The sequence below is a fragment of the Thamnophis elegans genome, chromosome 5 (genome assembly GCF_009769535.1).
Source record: "Thamnophis elegans isolate rThaEle1 chromosome 5, rThaEle1.pri, whole genome shotgun sequence".
In the NCBI taxonomy this organism is placed as follows: domain Eukaryota; kingdom Metazoa; phylum Chordata; class Lepidosauria; order Squamata; family Colubridae; genus Thamnophis; species Thamnophis elegans.
In genome coordinates this window covers 19,990,347-20,004,634 of record NC_045545.1, presented here as the reverse complement: position 1 = coordinate 20,004,634, position 14,288 = coordinate 19,990,347, and the positions used below count along the sequence as shown (strand labels likewise).

General features: G+C 38.5%; 1 protein-coding gene across 3 annotated transcripts in view; it reads right to left on the bottom strand.

The window, feature by feature from the left end:
- The window catches only part of ADGRL4 (adhesion G protein-coupled receptor L4), a 106,618-nt gene extending 92,624 nt beyond the window's left edge, over positions 1 to 13,994 (bottom strand). The window contains exons 1-3 of one of the 3 annotated variants that reach the window (XM_032218833.1): positions 13,579 to 13,994; positions 13,422 to 13,478; positions 12,204 to 12,368 (exon numbers count right to left, since the gene is read on the bottom strand). In XM_032218833.1, coding sequence (XP_032074724.1) covers positions 12,204 to 12,368; positions 13,422 to 13,443 — 187 coding nt within the window. In that variant the 5' untranslated portion in view covers positions 13,444 to 13,478; positions 13,579 to 13,994. Of the gene's footprint in view, positions 1 to 12,203; positions 12,369 to 13,421 lie in introns of all 3 variants that reach the window. The other 2 variants (XM_032218832.1, XM_032218835.1) reach the window with 2 other exon arrangements.
- Between the last annotated feature and the right edge of the window lie 294 nt (positions 13,995 to 14,288).

Here is a 14,288-nt window from a genome sequence, read left to right as displayed (position 1 = left end):
ACAGCCTTCAACACTGACCAAAAAATACCCAACGTCTTAAGAAACCCCAAAGACAAATGAACTTCTCATCGTTCCTATCACCCATCTCCTCCCACTTATGACTATAACATTGTTGCTTGTATCCTTATGATTTATATTGTTTCCTAGTATGATGTGATTGCTTATTTGTAACCTATGACTATCATTAAGTATGGTACCTTATGATTCATGACAAATGAATCTTTTCTTTTATGTACACTGAGACTACATAAGACAAATTCCTTATGTATTCAATCACACTTGGCCAATAAAGAATTCTATTCTATTCTATTCTATTCTATTCTATTCTATTCTATTCTATTCTATTCTATTCTAACTACAAAGGTATCATTCCATGCAGTCTTTGCCAATTCTACCCTGGTTTCCAACAGAGGAGCATAAGAAAGGAATTGTTGGCTCAAACCAGCAATCCATCATATTCTGTTTCCTTTTTCCACCCAGATTTCTAAGCGAAGCCCATATGGAAGACATGAAAATATTAGCATTTTCATATATGATTGGTATTAACAAATTATCTTAATGACCATTTGTAGCCGGCAATGCACCCATAAACCATAAATCTTCTCCCTAATGTGGAGAAGTCACTTTTTCATTGTGACCAAATAAATTCAGTTAATTTATGTGATGGGTTTTTAAGTTGCTAGCTGTTTCCATTCAAAATCTGTTACAGTGGATTTAAAAAAACAAAAAACAAAACAAAAATGCAGTTTCAATCAAAACCAACTTTCATCACCTATGAAAAATAATATGATTCAGCTTTATGGCAGCTTTGAACAATCAAGCTATTGTTTACCACCTAGGGACTTGAGAGTGATATTGCTTTAGCTTTTATGAATGCATTTATTGCTTTAAATAAATGCATTCTTTCTGAATTCCTTATAATTGCCTGCTCTTTGGGGATTCTGTCACTATGATCCAGTCTCACTGTGGAACATTATATTTATACTTTGCCATCATCCATCCTTCCTTCTCCCCTTTCAAAAGTGTCTCAATCAATTGTTTTTAGAGTTTATTCTCAATGTATTTTTATCTTTTCAAAACTCCTGACTACATTCCCCTTTTTCATTGCTTTCAAATGTTTTTTATTGTGGCTTCACTATATATGATTTTATTTACTATAAGGTGCTGAAGCCGCACCGCACAGTAGTGGTAGATGAAGATGCTATAAAAGAACTGTTACTATTAATATTTGAGCATTTTTAGTCAATCATGTAATTATAATTTAGACATTCTGTAAAATACATTTTGCTTTCCACCCAGGCTGCTCTCACTCTGCAACTGCAAATCTCAATGGAGAAGCATAAGAAAACTGACTAGTGTGAGAAAGTTTAATGAGAAAGTTGATAAAAGAGGAGATATATGATGCTGTACAATCCTCAACATGTTTGTTTGAAAATAAGTCTCACTTAGTTTAACAGGGGCTCCTTTTAGGGAAGAAGGTTGCCTTAAATCATGTATATTTCCTTTGAGCTATAAGTTATGTCTGTAGAACAGAAGTGGAATATCTTGCACTCTCTATGTTTGGTAAAGAGCAATATTGTATGAATTCATACAGCATCGGATCCCCAGTTGGAATAGGATCCCAACCTGGCCCGCATGTGCTCCAATAACTTCAAGCATCAAAAGCAAAAGATTTCAAATGCTGGAAATCCAAAAGTAAAGAAGGGACCTTTTATCACTTATGATGGACACGTAAGAAAGCAAAGAAATATTGGAGTAGGATTCACATCTTAATACAGAAGATTCTCGAAGTGAATGTAAAGATAAAACCAGAAAGTTTTCCTTTGGACTTAATGGAAAAAAACTTGGGGAAAAACTGGAACTTTGATTATATATAAATATGCAGGCCTTGGCGTATTCGGGTCTTTTCCTATGTAAGATTGACTGTATCTTGGTGACGTTTCAGCGATGTCACACTTGTCATCTTCAGGCTGGTGCCTTTGGCTTCATTCTTGTGTGAGCAAAGTGTGAAGGGAGCTGCGTTTTTCTATAAATATAGTTGTGTGTGCGTGTGTGTGGAATGTTGGCTTTGGAAGCCAACATGCTTCCAACTAAAATTCCATTCAAAAACCTCAGCCACCGAAAGGATCCTGAAAAGAACTGAATTAGCCCTAATCAGAAACAAACTCCACAGGAAAAGATTCCTACTAGACCAAACCAACAGGGTCCTACTCACTCTTCGCCTCAAACTCAGCAACAAAATCCACCCAGCACTCTGGGACAAATCCAAACAACTAGCCCTCTGGAGAGCTGAATCAAATCCTCCTAAAAGACAGAAACACACACCAACAAACTCCACAGACTAGAAAAATGCCAGAAGCCCAATCCCCCTCCACAGCAACTCATGAAACAAACAGTACATAACATATCAGACAGGACCTTCACCATAGCAGAAACCAATGTCCTTTCCAAAGTATTCAACTTTGCAGTCGCCCCCAAACACATCCTCACTGAAAACATCATATGCGGAATTGAAGCTACCCTAACTAATATCAACCCAGATGAAGCCAATAAAATCAGACTTGAAGTCACCAATGTCCTCTGCTCCAGCAATCCACCCAGAAGCAACTTACATAAAGAAGAACAAAAAGCACTCACCAACTTGAGGAAAGGCTTAATCATTCTCCCAGCAGACAAAGGTAACACCACTGTGGTGATGAACACATCTGACTGCCAAGCCAAACTATCCAACTTACTCCAAGACCCCACTTACAGACCTCTAAAGTAAGGTGACCAGATTTTAACATTGGTAAAGCAGGACACCATTGACGGGGGAGGGGGGTGTTTCTTGATTAAAAATTTGGTCCAAAAGCCTCTTTCTTGACAGCGCTTTCAAAAAGTGCTTTTGGCCACTCTGGAGGTATGTCTGCCATACACACACACACACACACACACACACACACACACACCAAAGAATCCCAGACAGACAAACAAGCAGCTTCCCCACCGTGGGCTTTGTTCTTAACCAACAGCGGGCAAAGGGAATAGAGAGAGGCGGCAACGAGGCTGCCTTTTACGGGGAGAGCAAGAGCTTCGCCAACCGCGAAAACGTGCCCCGAGGCTGGGATCCAAGGCACACTTAACTAGGTGAGGCACTTGTGCAGACCTGCCGGGGCATGGGAACTGAGGAAAAGAATGGAGGGAAAGGGGGGTGTATGGAGAAGAAGAAGCTGTCATCGGGGCTGCTGAAGCTTGCGAGGGAGATCTTGAAGCAGAGGATCCCAGGGCTGCAGACGCGGGGCTTTGATCTGGTGATTCTGGGATCAGTGGCCAAAGACGAGAATTCCTGCTTGAGGGAAACGGTATGTCCACCATTAAAATGGCCAATTAATGGATTAAGATCTCTTGAATTAGATGGGATCCCTAATTGGGCAACTTCCACGAAGAACAGGCGAACTTCAATTTAAACCCACCGGGTTTCCCACAAGCAGGAATTCTCGTCTTTGCCTGTCCTAATTCAGACACTTTTCTTTTTGGATCACATTCTCTTCAGCCGATCAAGAGGCATGCTGGGAATCAAACCCAGTTCGTGGCTGAGGAAAAAAGCACTGGGCATCCTTGCCAATTCCTTGTGGCCGCTTATCGTGGCCCCCCTCCCCTCCCTTCTTCTCCTCAGTTCCCACGCCCCGGTGGGTCTGCACAAGTTCCTCGCCTAGTTAAGCGCACCTTGGATCCCAGCCTCGGGGCACGTTTCCGCAGTTGATGAAGCTCCTGCTCTCCCCGCAAAAGTCAGCCTCGTCGCCGCCTCTCTCTATTCCCTTTGCCCGCTGTTGGTTAAGAACAAAGCCCACGGTGGGGAAGCAGCTTGTTTGTCTGTCTGGGATTCTTTGGGGTTTGTGTGTGTGTGTGTATGTATGGTGGACATACTGTCAGAGGGGCCAAAAGCCTCTTTCTTGACAGTGCTTGACAGCGTTGTTGGGGCCTGTGGGTGAAAGAAAGCACTTTAATCAGTGGGGTGCATGCTGGGAGGAATCTCTCCTCTCATCCTGGCACGCACTCCACTGACTAAAGCGATTCCTTTCACCTGCCCGGGCTCTGATGTGGATGAAAGAAAGCACTTTAATCAGTGGGGTGTGTGCCAGGAGGAGAGGAAAGATTCCTCCCAGCATGTACCCCACTGATTAAAGTGCTTTCTTTCGCCCGCATCAGAGCTCGGGTGGGCGAAAGAAAGTGCTTTAATCAGTGGGGTGCTGGGGGAGAGGACTGCATCGTGCATTCTTTCCAAAAATCGGGACTTTTTAAAAACGCCACAGGACACAGGACAAATTGTTAGAAATCGGGACTGTCCTGCCAAAAGCGGGATGTCTGGTCACAGACCCCACCACCTACCTGGAAAAAAACACCAAATCCAAAATAAAAGCCTCTCCCATTAGTGAAGAGCTCCAGCAAAGAATCATCCCCAGAGAAAAATCATCCAGATGCCCCAAGCTCTATGGCCTCCCCAAGATACACAAAGAAGGAACACCACTCAGACCCACAGTCAGCTCCATAGGCTCAACTCTACAGAATCTTGCCAAATTTCTTGCCAAACAACTTCAGCTCTACACAGAATCCATCACCTCACATGTACAAAACTCACTCCACTTCATAGAAACAATAAAGAAACAAAACCTACAACCCAGCGACCTATTCGTGAGCTTCAATGTCATATCCCTCTTCACCCAAGTGCCTATTAAAGAAGCCTTGAGGGCTATCCAAAACAAATACAACCTCCCCAAGCACATCCTAGATCTGACCAACCACTGCCTAACCAACACATACTTCATCCATCAAATTGAGAGAGAGTTTGTTTGAGTGAAGTGAAGAAACAAACACACACACACACACACACACACACACAAATTACTTACAATAAAAAATTACTTACAAACTACAATAATTTTGAGTTCCTCCCCCTCCCTCCGACCCACATACCTTTTCCAGCTGTGACACAGAGGATTTCAACTCTCCTCTTGTCTGCCATGATGAAAATGTAAAAATGTAAAAAGAAAAAGGCAAGAGCTGCTGAAGCCAGGCTGGGTTAGCTGTTGCCAGAGTCCCCAATGGATGACTCTGCTTAACTGTTTTAAAAAAGTGCCCTCTGCAGGAGGAGGCGAGAGAACCATGTGCCTCCTCTGCATAAGGAATTTTTCGCCTTTTAACCCTTGCTTAACTCTGCTCGAGTGATCATAAAGATAGACTAAATGAGGCACGTGGTTCTCTCACCTCCTCCTGCAGAGGGCACTTTTTTAGAGGCTTTTTTTAAACAGTTAAGCACTAAGCAGAGTCATCCACGATGACTCTGGCAGCAACTACCTCAGCCTTTTTCCTTTTATTTTTTTTTTCTTTTCATGATGACAGTGGTGAGGTCCTGCCTCCCCTGCCTCCCCTGACTGCACGTCCTGTGTGTGTGTGTGTGTGTGTGTGTGTGTGTGTATGTATGTATGTATGTATGTATGTATGTATGATGTATGTATGTATTGTGTCACAACCCCTGGTATGCCTAAATATCGAATCCCAGTAAGGGTATGGCTAGCTGATATTTATTTATCAGCACAAATGCAATATATATGTGTGTGTGTGTGTTTGTACATATACATACAAACATACATACATACATACATACACATACATACATACACAAGTGTTTGTGTGTTTGTATATATGTGTGTGTGTGTGTGTGTGTGTGTGTGTGTGAAACTCACGGCCCACAGGCCAGATGCGTCACACACTGGTAATGCCCATGCCTGGTTTAGCAAGGGGGGGGGAATATATCACGTGATGCCACCGTGACAACACTAGTTTGACACCCCTGATTTAAAACAAAAATATAACAATCTTTTAACTGTGTATGATTTCATCTTTTCTAGCTTCCCATCAGCTTAGCTTATTGAGAATTGTGTCTGATTAAATGAAAAATCTGAAGTTTTGTTGTTACATAACAGTATCGTGAAATATCCTTGAAACTCTTCCCTGAATTTACAATTTTGAAGGATGAAAGAACTTGCTATAAGCATGGCTTCATCAAGCTGCTCAGGTAAGTTGAAATACAATTTACATAGAAACCATACCAGCAGAGCACAGAGCATTTTGCACCAAATTTCACTTTGCATTTCTTGAAGAATGAATTATGGATAAGAGGAAACATTCAAGTAGATGAATGAATTGATTGCTGCTTTCTGTTATTTGGCAAACTTGTATGTTAGAAAGTTTAAGAGTCTTTTGGTATAGTAAAGAAGGGTTGGGGGGGTTATTGGCAAGGGTGTCTGCAGGAATGGATCAATGACATCAAAACACTGGGTACAATCAGGGTGATCAAAGCTCTGTCCCTTTTTACATGTGGGTGATGCATGGAACACATAATATAAAGGGGTGGAGCTTTGATAATCTGCTTGCACTTGCCAGTTTGATGTACAATGCCTTGGGCCAGACTTTGCCAGAACCAGACTGTAACCTGAGGCTAAGGCATAGTTAACTAAGATAGACATTCAGCCCACATTTTTCTCATGCTAGAAATATCATAGCAAGTAATATTTAGGAGCTATTTCATACCAATGTCATTTTTCTTTAGAAGGAACTACTTTTAATGGTAGTAGCCCTCCAATGTTAGTCAACAGAAGGTAACACTCTCCTATCTTTCTCCTTTTAAAATTTTCTTGGAAAATCGGTGATTTTTAGGACTATCTGTTGTCCAAGCACATTGGAATGAAATCAAGTTAGCAAATGTAATGTTCTGTTGTAATTCATCTTCTCAACCCTAAACAGGTTTAATGGTGGCGTGGTGGCTAAGCAGTTAAGAGGCCAGGTTTGTCAGCTGGAAAACTTTCAGCACAGGCTTGAGAGCACATGATGGGGTGAGCTCCCATCCTCACCTCAGCAACTACCAATCTAGCAGTTCAAAAGCATCCAAATGCAAGTACCATATTCAAATGCAAGTACCATATTTTTCAGAGTATAAGACACACCGGAGTATAAGACACGCCAAGATTTTGAAGGGAAAAATTAAAAAAAAATTTTTTTTGCATTGTGCAGACCCCTCCCCCCAAATGCCCTGTTTTTTTGTAAAAATGGGCCATTTTTTGTCAAAAATGGGCATGCATAGCCTTTAGGAGGTTTGTAGAGTGCTTCAGGGAGCTGGGGGGGGGGCTGGGGGAGGGGAAATGAGCAAAAAACAGCCTGTTTTTCATGAAAAAGGGCTCATATTTTGTCAAAAGAAGAGCATGCATTGCCTTTAGGAGGCTTATAGAGTGCTCCTGGGGGTGGGGGAGAAATTGGCCTGCTTTTTGCTCATTTATGCCCTCCCCAGGCCCCAGGAACACTCTATAAGCCTCCTAAAGGCTATGCACAGCCATTTTGGTGATGGGGCAGGAGGCAAAAAAAGCTACATTCAGTGTATAAGACACACTCAGATTTTCAGACTCTTTTTTGAGGGAAAAAGGTGTATCTTATACTCCGAAAAATACGGTCTATAAATAAATACCACTTTGGTGGGTAGGTAGCGGTGCTCCAGGATGTCATGCTGGCCACATGACCACAAAAACATCTTCTGACAATGCTGGCTCAATGACATTGAAAAAGAGTTGAGCAATGTCTTTGGCAACAACTAGCAGAGTAAAAATCACAAGGGGACTCCTTAGACAAGTATAAAGGACATCTTTTACAGAGAAGATTTTGACATTGACCAAAGAAAACATTCTAGAAGCTAAGACAAAGAGGGGAAAAAAGGGCAAAAGAAGCTTGATCTTTTTGATATTAATAATATTTGTTGCAATATATCTCTGATTTCAGCACATTTCTTCAATATTTAGGTTTGTGAAGTGAGATGCTATATAAATATGGTAAACAAATAAATACTGCAAGAGATATGATAGAAATGACAGCAAAAGAGAACAGAAAACTAGTGCCCATTACTCACTAGAAACAAGAGATACCAACAGCTAAGTCCTGAAATGATTAATAATTATTTCAACAGTACATTTGATGATTACAGTACAAATATACAATTTTCATATGCAAATAGTATACCTAGTTTCAAAGACATAGACTGAACTATCATATTATCAAACCCCAGCATATTCAGTTCTTAATATTTTTTAATGTTCAAGAGCTGAAAGAAAGTTACTGGAGGAAGAGGAATTTTTCATACATGATGCCAATGTCTTTATTGTGTAGGTCTCATGCATTATATTGTCATTTCAGAATGTATACTAAATGTTGTGACATTGGTTCTCTTAAAAGTTAGCCTGAGTTGTAGAATTACGTCTAAAGCAAATACAAATGCTTTTATTTGGGAAGAGAGAGCCTATAGCTTTTCAGAGCTATAACTATCTGTGAATTAAAGTAGACGAGACTACACAATTCTTGATATCTAGGAAAACTGCTTTTATTTTTCAGGGGAGATTGATTTGTTTTGTAAGAGTGAAAATTGTGGTTCATATTTGCAAAATAATACTGTGCTATTTGTGTCTCTACTCTCCCTGTTTTCTGGGCTCAATTGAACAAACAACTTTGCTTCGTTGTCCTGACATATTTTAGAAAGTTTGAAAAAACCACTATGATTCAACTACTAGTTGAATATTCTGCACTGTGCTATTCCTAGTCAAATTGGCAGTTGGCAAGTAAAAAGATAGGGGATAGTGAAATAGAAAAGCTACAAAACAGACTGTATGTCAGCTCTTTTTATCTCTAATATAGGAAAAAGGAAGGGAAAATTTCCAAACAATGCATTTCATTTATCTTCTTTGTCACCCTTAGGTATCCAACAGTATCTGAATTGTTTTTGGACAAGGATTATACATAGCACCAATTCCATTTTTCTGCAATTTTCTACAAAGATTTGATTTGCATTTGAATCAAGTATAAAACTAATTGTAATTTACAGAAATGGTTCAATCTTCAAATACAAAGCCCTCATCTGATTCCTTTCACCCATTTCCACATCCTGTTTAACTTCTTTCTCTTCCCTTCCTTTCCCTTCTTACATACCCAAAGGAGTAATAGATCACCACCAAATATTTGAGTTTGTTGCTTGAAATTAACAATGAAATTACAGTAAGTGAAGAGCTCTTTGTGAACCTAAACTACTGAACTGCCTTCAAGTAATTTAGTACCCTCTGCATCATTCTGCACATATGCTGGAAAAATTTGATTATGGATTTGTATTTGTGTGTGTTTTATGAAAGAAAGAGAGTGCACATATTGCTGTACGCATGTATTCGTATTGAAGATCAGACTATATATGTGAACAGTCCCAGGATTCATATTCTGGGGCAGGGAGAAAGATTTTAAGAGTTATTGCAGAAGCCCTAGAGATTTGGCAGCAATTTAACTCCATGATTTTTAAAGTTCACTTGCGGCAAGGATAATAAAAGTTATATGGTACTCAAGCCACTTCCTATCACTGTCATTCTTGAGAAAACAGATTGTAGTTCTAGATTGGATCAAGAGTTACTGAAGGAGGAGTTCCCAAAGCTATTGGCAGATGTTTTCTGCAAAAGAAAGAGGTGACGGAAACATGGTGCTCTTAATAGTTAGTTAATAATCTGATTGTTAATAGTCAATTTATAATCTGATAATCAATTAATCCTGGGAGGTGAAACATAAATGACAAAGATTGGCTCCCAGCCATTTCTTTCTGCTCAAGGAGAATTGAAACTTTACTCAGGATGCAATTATCCTGCTTTTCCCAACAGTTAGGAATTAGATTTATGATTGAATAAGCTTAGAAGAAATTAAATTGATAACTTTGATCTTTTCTTTACCATCATAAATTATTTTTTTCCAAAGGTTGAATTTTATTTTTGTAAGCAATAGCTCCTGTGGCTTCTTTGATTATTCCAATAAAAAAAGTGCCAGAAATAGAGTGGGAAAAATGAGTATTTAAATAACATCATTAACAATATCATTAAAAACTAGCTATTACTGAACAGGTGCAAAATTGTTAAATTGATGCTAATAACAGTAACAGTGAACGTTACCACATATCTAACTAATATGCTTTCACTGTGGGTGCTATTTGGGGAACTGAGATTCCTGTGAGCACACAAAAATGAATCTGTGTTGATTGAAGAATTTACAATGGTAGCTTTATTATCCTAGATACTTGGGAAGGATCTGATAATAAAAAGATTATCAATTAAAATGAAGCCAGCATTTATCTCTACAACAATAAAAGCCCTCTCTATGAAAAAAATTAACTGGGAGGGGGGGCACAAACCACAGTATCTAACATATCATTAAGTCAAAGCATTGTTCCATATTTTAGCTTCAAGCTAATTATTATCCTGACTGCCTTTTAATCCTTCTAAGATCTTATCCAATTACAACAAGATAGTAGATATGTTCTTAGAAGACAGAAAATATTAACCCCAAATGGTTACTGCCTTCAAGAAACATTTTTTTCTTTTAATTTTAAAGTGCTCTATTATCTAGTTCTTAGACACAATATTTCCTTGCTGTGGGAAGTGTTTCTTTTAGTTAAAATACTTCTTTTTTGCATTCCAGCACAAAAAGTTCAAGGAAGCCAACAAAAGGGAAATAAGGAAAACATACCTCTAACACAATAAAACATCAACATCTCCCTATGCCAAGTCCTTGAGAAGAACTCAATAAGTGGATAAAAATGCCAAATCCAGTCTGAACATCTGGCTGGCTGTGCGATGAAATTAATATTATTTATTATAAATATATTTTAATTAATATTACAATGGTAGCTTTATTATCCTAGATACTTGGGAAGGATCTGATAATAAAAAATATAAAATATAGTCAGAAATTTTGCATGCTGATTTGGGGTACTCTTCATTTGAAAAGCTGCATCTTTGTATATCTCAAGTATACAACAAAATTATCTGGCATTTTGTGAGTTTAAATTGGAATCTGGTTTTCTATTAATGAAGGAGAGGATTGATCATAAACTTCAAAACAATTAGGTAAGACAGCAAAAATGCAATATATTACTGTAATCAATATCTTGAGAAACACCATAGAACAACATTTATTACAATTTAATAGAAGGTATCATGAATATAAACATGAGAATGAGCATTAATTTGCCATCTGTTGTATTTGCAACAGATTATTTTCTATATTTGTTATATGTGCTTACAATATGCACAAATATGAATATTTAATCTGTGTTTTTATGTTGGCAGTTTAATAGCTGTAATAATGACATGTTGAAAATGTGCACAGAATCAGAGGCCGATATTGCTATCTTGTAAAAGCTTATTCAGTAAGGCAGAACTTTACTGAATAGTTTGGGAATAGTTTGACAATAAACATGCCTTGGAATGACAGGTTAAGCATTTATTCAAACTCAGAACCACAGATAAAATCTTCCATTAGCACCTAAAACCTAGAGAGGAATCAACAAATAATTATCCCTCTCCAGTGGTTCTGTTTCCGTAGCTCTCTTCTGAAAGTTACTTCAAAGCAAAGTGACAGTGAGTTAGAACTTTGCAGGTGACAGTTGAACAAACAGGATATAATTTCCAGAAAACTGGCATTATAAAGTATAATTTTTATTGCCATTGAATTTTTCATCCAGCTAACAATCGACGACTGTGCTAAGCAGTATATGGTCCAGTCACAGTTTGGAAAACCTTATGCTGCTAATGCTTGTTTGTCAGGAGCTGCAATGGCATCACAACACACTACCTGAATTCCAGAATTAAGGATTTATTAGCCTGGGCAGTTGCACAAGCCGTAAGAAATGCATAATTTCAGAAACAAACTACATGATACAGCTGTACACATTCTGAGAACGATTCAGAAAAACTGCTTTAGATTTTGTAGGAACATAACTTCCAACAACACCCCCCCCCGCCCCTCCATGCCTCACCAGTTAAAGCAGCCACATTCCCTTTTGGACTTCTGAGTGAGCCTGAAAATAACGGATGCTGTTGCTTTAAGACATTATTTAATTTTAGTGAATTAATGCCTGAAACAACAGGTTTGCATGGAAATCTAAAAAGTCTGCTTTAAAAACAGGTAACTCCTGGCTTTCTACTTGGGCAGGATTCAAAGCATTTCTTCCCTATGACTCGCAAAAGGAGCCATAGCATTCCTATATTGCCCATACAACCTTCATACATCTACATTTAGTGTTCTCCCATATGATGCTTGATGTAATTGCAAGGCTGCCAAAATGAGGAAAAGTTATCAGACAAAGCTTAGCATCTCACCATAGCAACCACTGTTGCCATCTGCATCTATCCCAGGTCCGGTGAATCCTGGGCTACAGTAACAACCATGGATTCCATTGCGAACTTCACATTTGGCATGCTTGTGACATGGGTTGGTACAGTTCTGGAGGCTGTAGCAACTATCCAGCAGGGTGGCAAGAAACACTACAGGGATTGAAAAGCAACACAAAACGGCTGATGTTAAGAGTAAAACCACATGCCGAATTTTAAAACTACCTCTACTTCAATCAGTTTGGGACTTACTAGTAGGAACCCGAGGCATCCTATTCCCAAATGAAGAATTACATCCCCACCACTAAACCTTTAAAAGGTCTGCTTAAAAATAGTTATATGTCTGAGTAAGCATTTGAAAATATTTTTGTTGGGAATGTTTTATTGTCTCTGTCATATTTTATGTTGCTCTTCTTTCCATGCTATCGTAAAAATTCTTCCCTTTGTTTTATATATGCGTGTGAGTATGTGTGTATGTGTGCTTAAGTGTGTGTGTACATGCACATCTCCACACACTTACATATATAAATATATGCACATGTTTGCTTGTGGGTATTAATATAATGAAAAAAGAATGACCAGATCAACAGTCTGATTAGCAGCAGTCAAAAACACACTCAGAGGGATTTACTCCCAAGTTTTTTTTTTAAACTATAGCCTAATGATCAAGAAGTGTTTGGGTAAAACCAATTTATACAGGAGAGAACCTATTTACCTAGATACTGCTTTTTTTGGATCACAATCCTAATATACAAGTATAAGATGAATTGCTTCACAAAAATCAGAAGCTGCTTTCTTGAATAATGATGACCAGAACTATAATAATAAATATATTTTAAAGGTTAAGATTAAATAAGTTTGTAAATATAACAATGAACTGATTTATATTATCTGTGGCATTATTATATGTTGTTATTATTCTTTCAAGCAGAGAACGCATCTTTTTTTTTAAAAAAATATCTGTCCATTTATAAGCAAATAAATCTTCTTTGGCTGTGTTTTATTACAGTACAATTTCTCCTCCAAATTCAATGAGAATGAATCCATAAGGGTTCTTGCATGCCAGTTCTTACAGTGCTAAATATCTGTTGCACTTGTCAAATGTAGCAACTACCATAAAGGGATTTCTCAATTGTTATAAGAACCTTGTTTCTTTCCTTACTCTAATTTAGTCTTAATCTTTATTTAGAAAAGGAAATCACCTACCTAAAAGCAAGAGAAGCTTCATGGATGGTGCTTCTACGAAGTGTCCAGTTTCAAGTTCTGTCGTTACAAATGAAGGAATCTTGTTGGATGTCGTATGCTCATGCGCCCAATATCCACACATGCTAACAGAAGACAAAATTCTTGCAAAGCTACTGACCTTACAATGACATGTATCCTTAGATATGCTCTTCCAAATCTTTTAAAGACAGGGCAAGGTAGAGTCAAATGGTGAATTATGAGTTGGGAGATAAAAGAAAAGCGTTTTATAGAAAGGCAAACCGAAAAGATGAGAATGTCAAGATCAGCATGGAAGATAAGTACAGATGTTGTGATGTTAAGGGCTGTGGAAGGAGTTGTAAACCAAACTTGGCCTTGGAAGGCTATGGAGAACAGATCTGAAGTAAAACCAGGGGGCAAACCAGGTGCTAGCTTATTATCTCTCTTTGTCCAAGGCGGTTGAGCATATCAAAACTCTAGTATCCCAAAAGCTTGTGAAGTCTGACTGCTACTGCCTTGTTGATGGCTTTCCTTGAGTATCCAAAATATCCCAGCTGCTACACAAAAAAATGTCACTTTAAGAGCAGCAGTATAAGAAGGAGGTACAGGAAATCCACTAAGATTTCTTTTGTGTGGAAAACAAAGATGTAAAGCTCTGGAAGGAAGTAGGCAGGAAACTGAATGTGCAGCAAAGAATTTCAGGGACAGCAGGGAAACCTACGCAGGGAGATATAAGTCAAAACCCTAAAGGAGGTGACATCACAATAATTTAGGGATAAAAGAAGCAATAAAAGAAACTATACTATGCAGTGGGGAAGTGAGAAACAAGAATTTTGTTAGACCAAACAAAGAATGGTGAAAAAAATAATA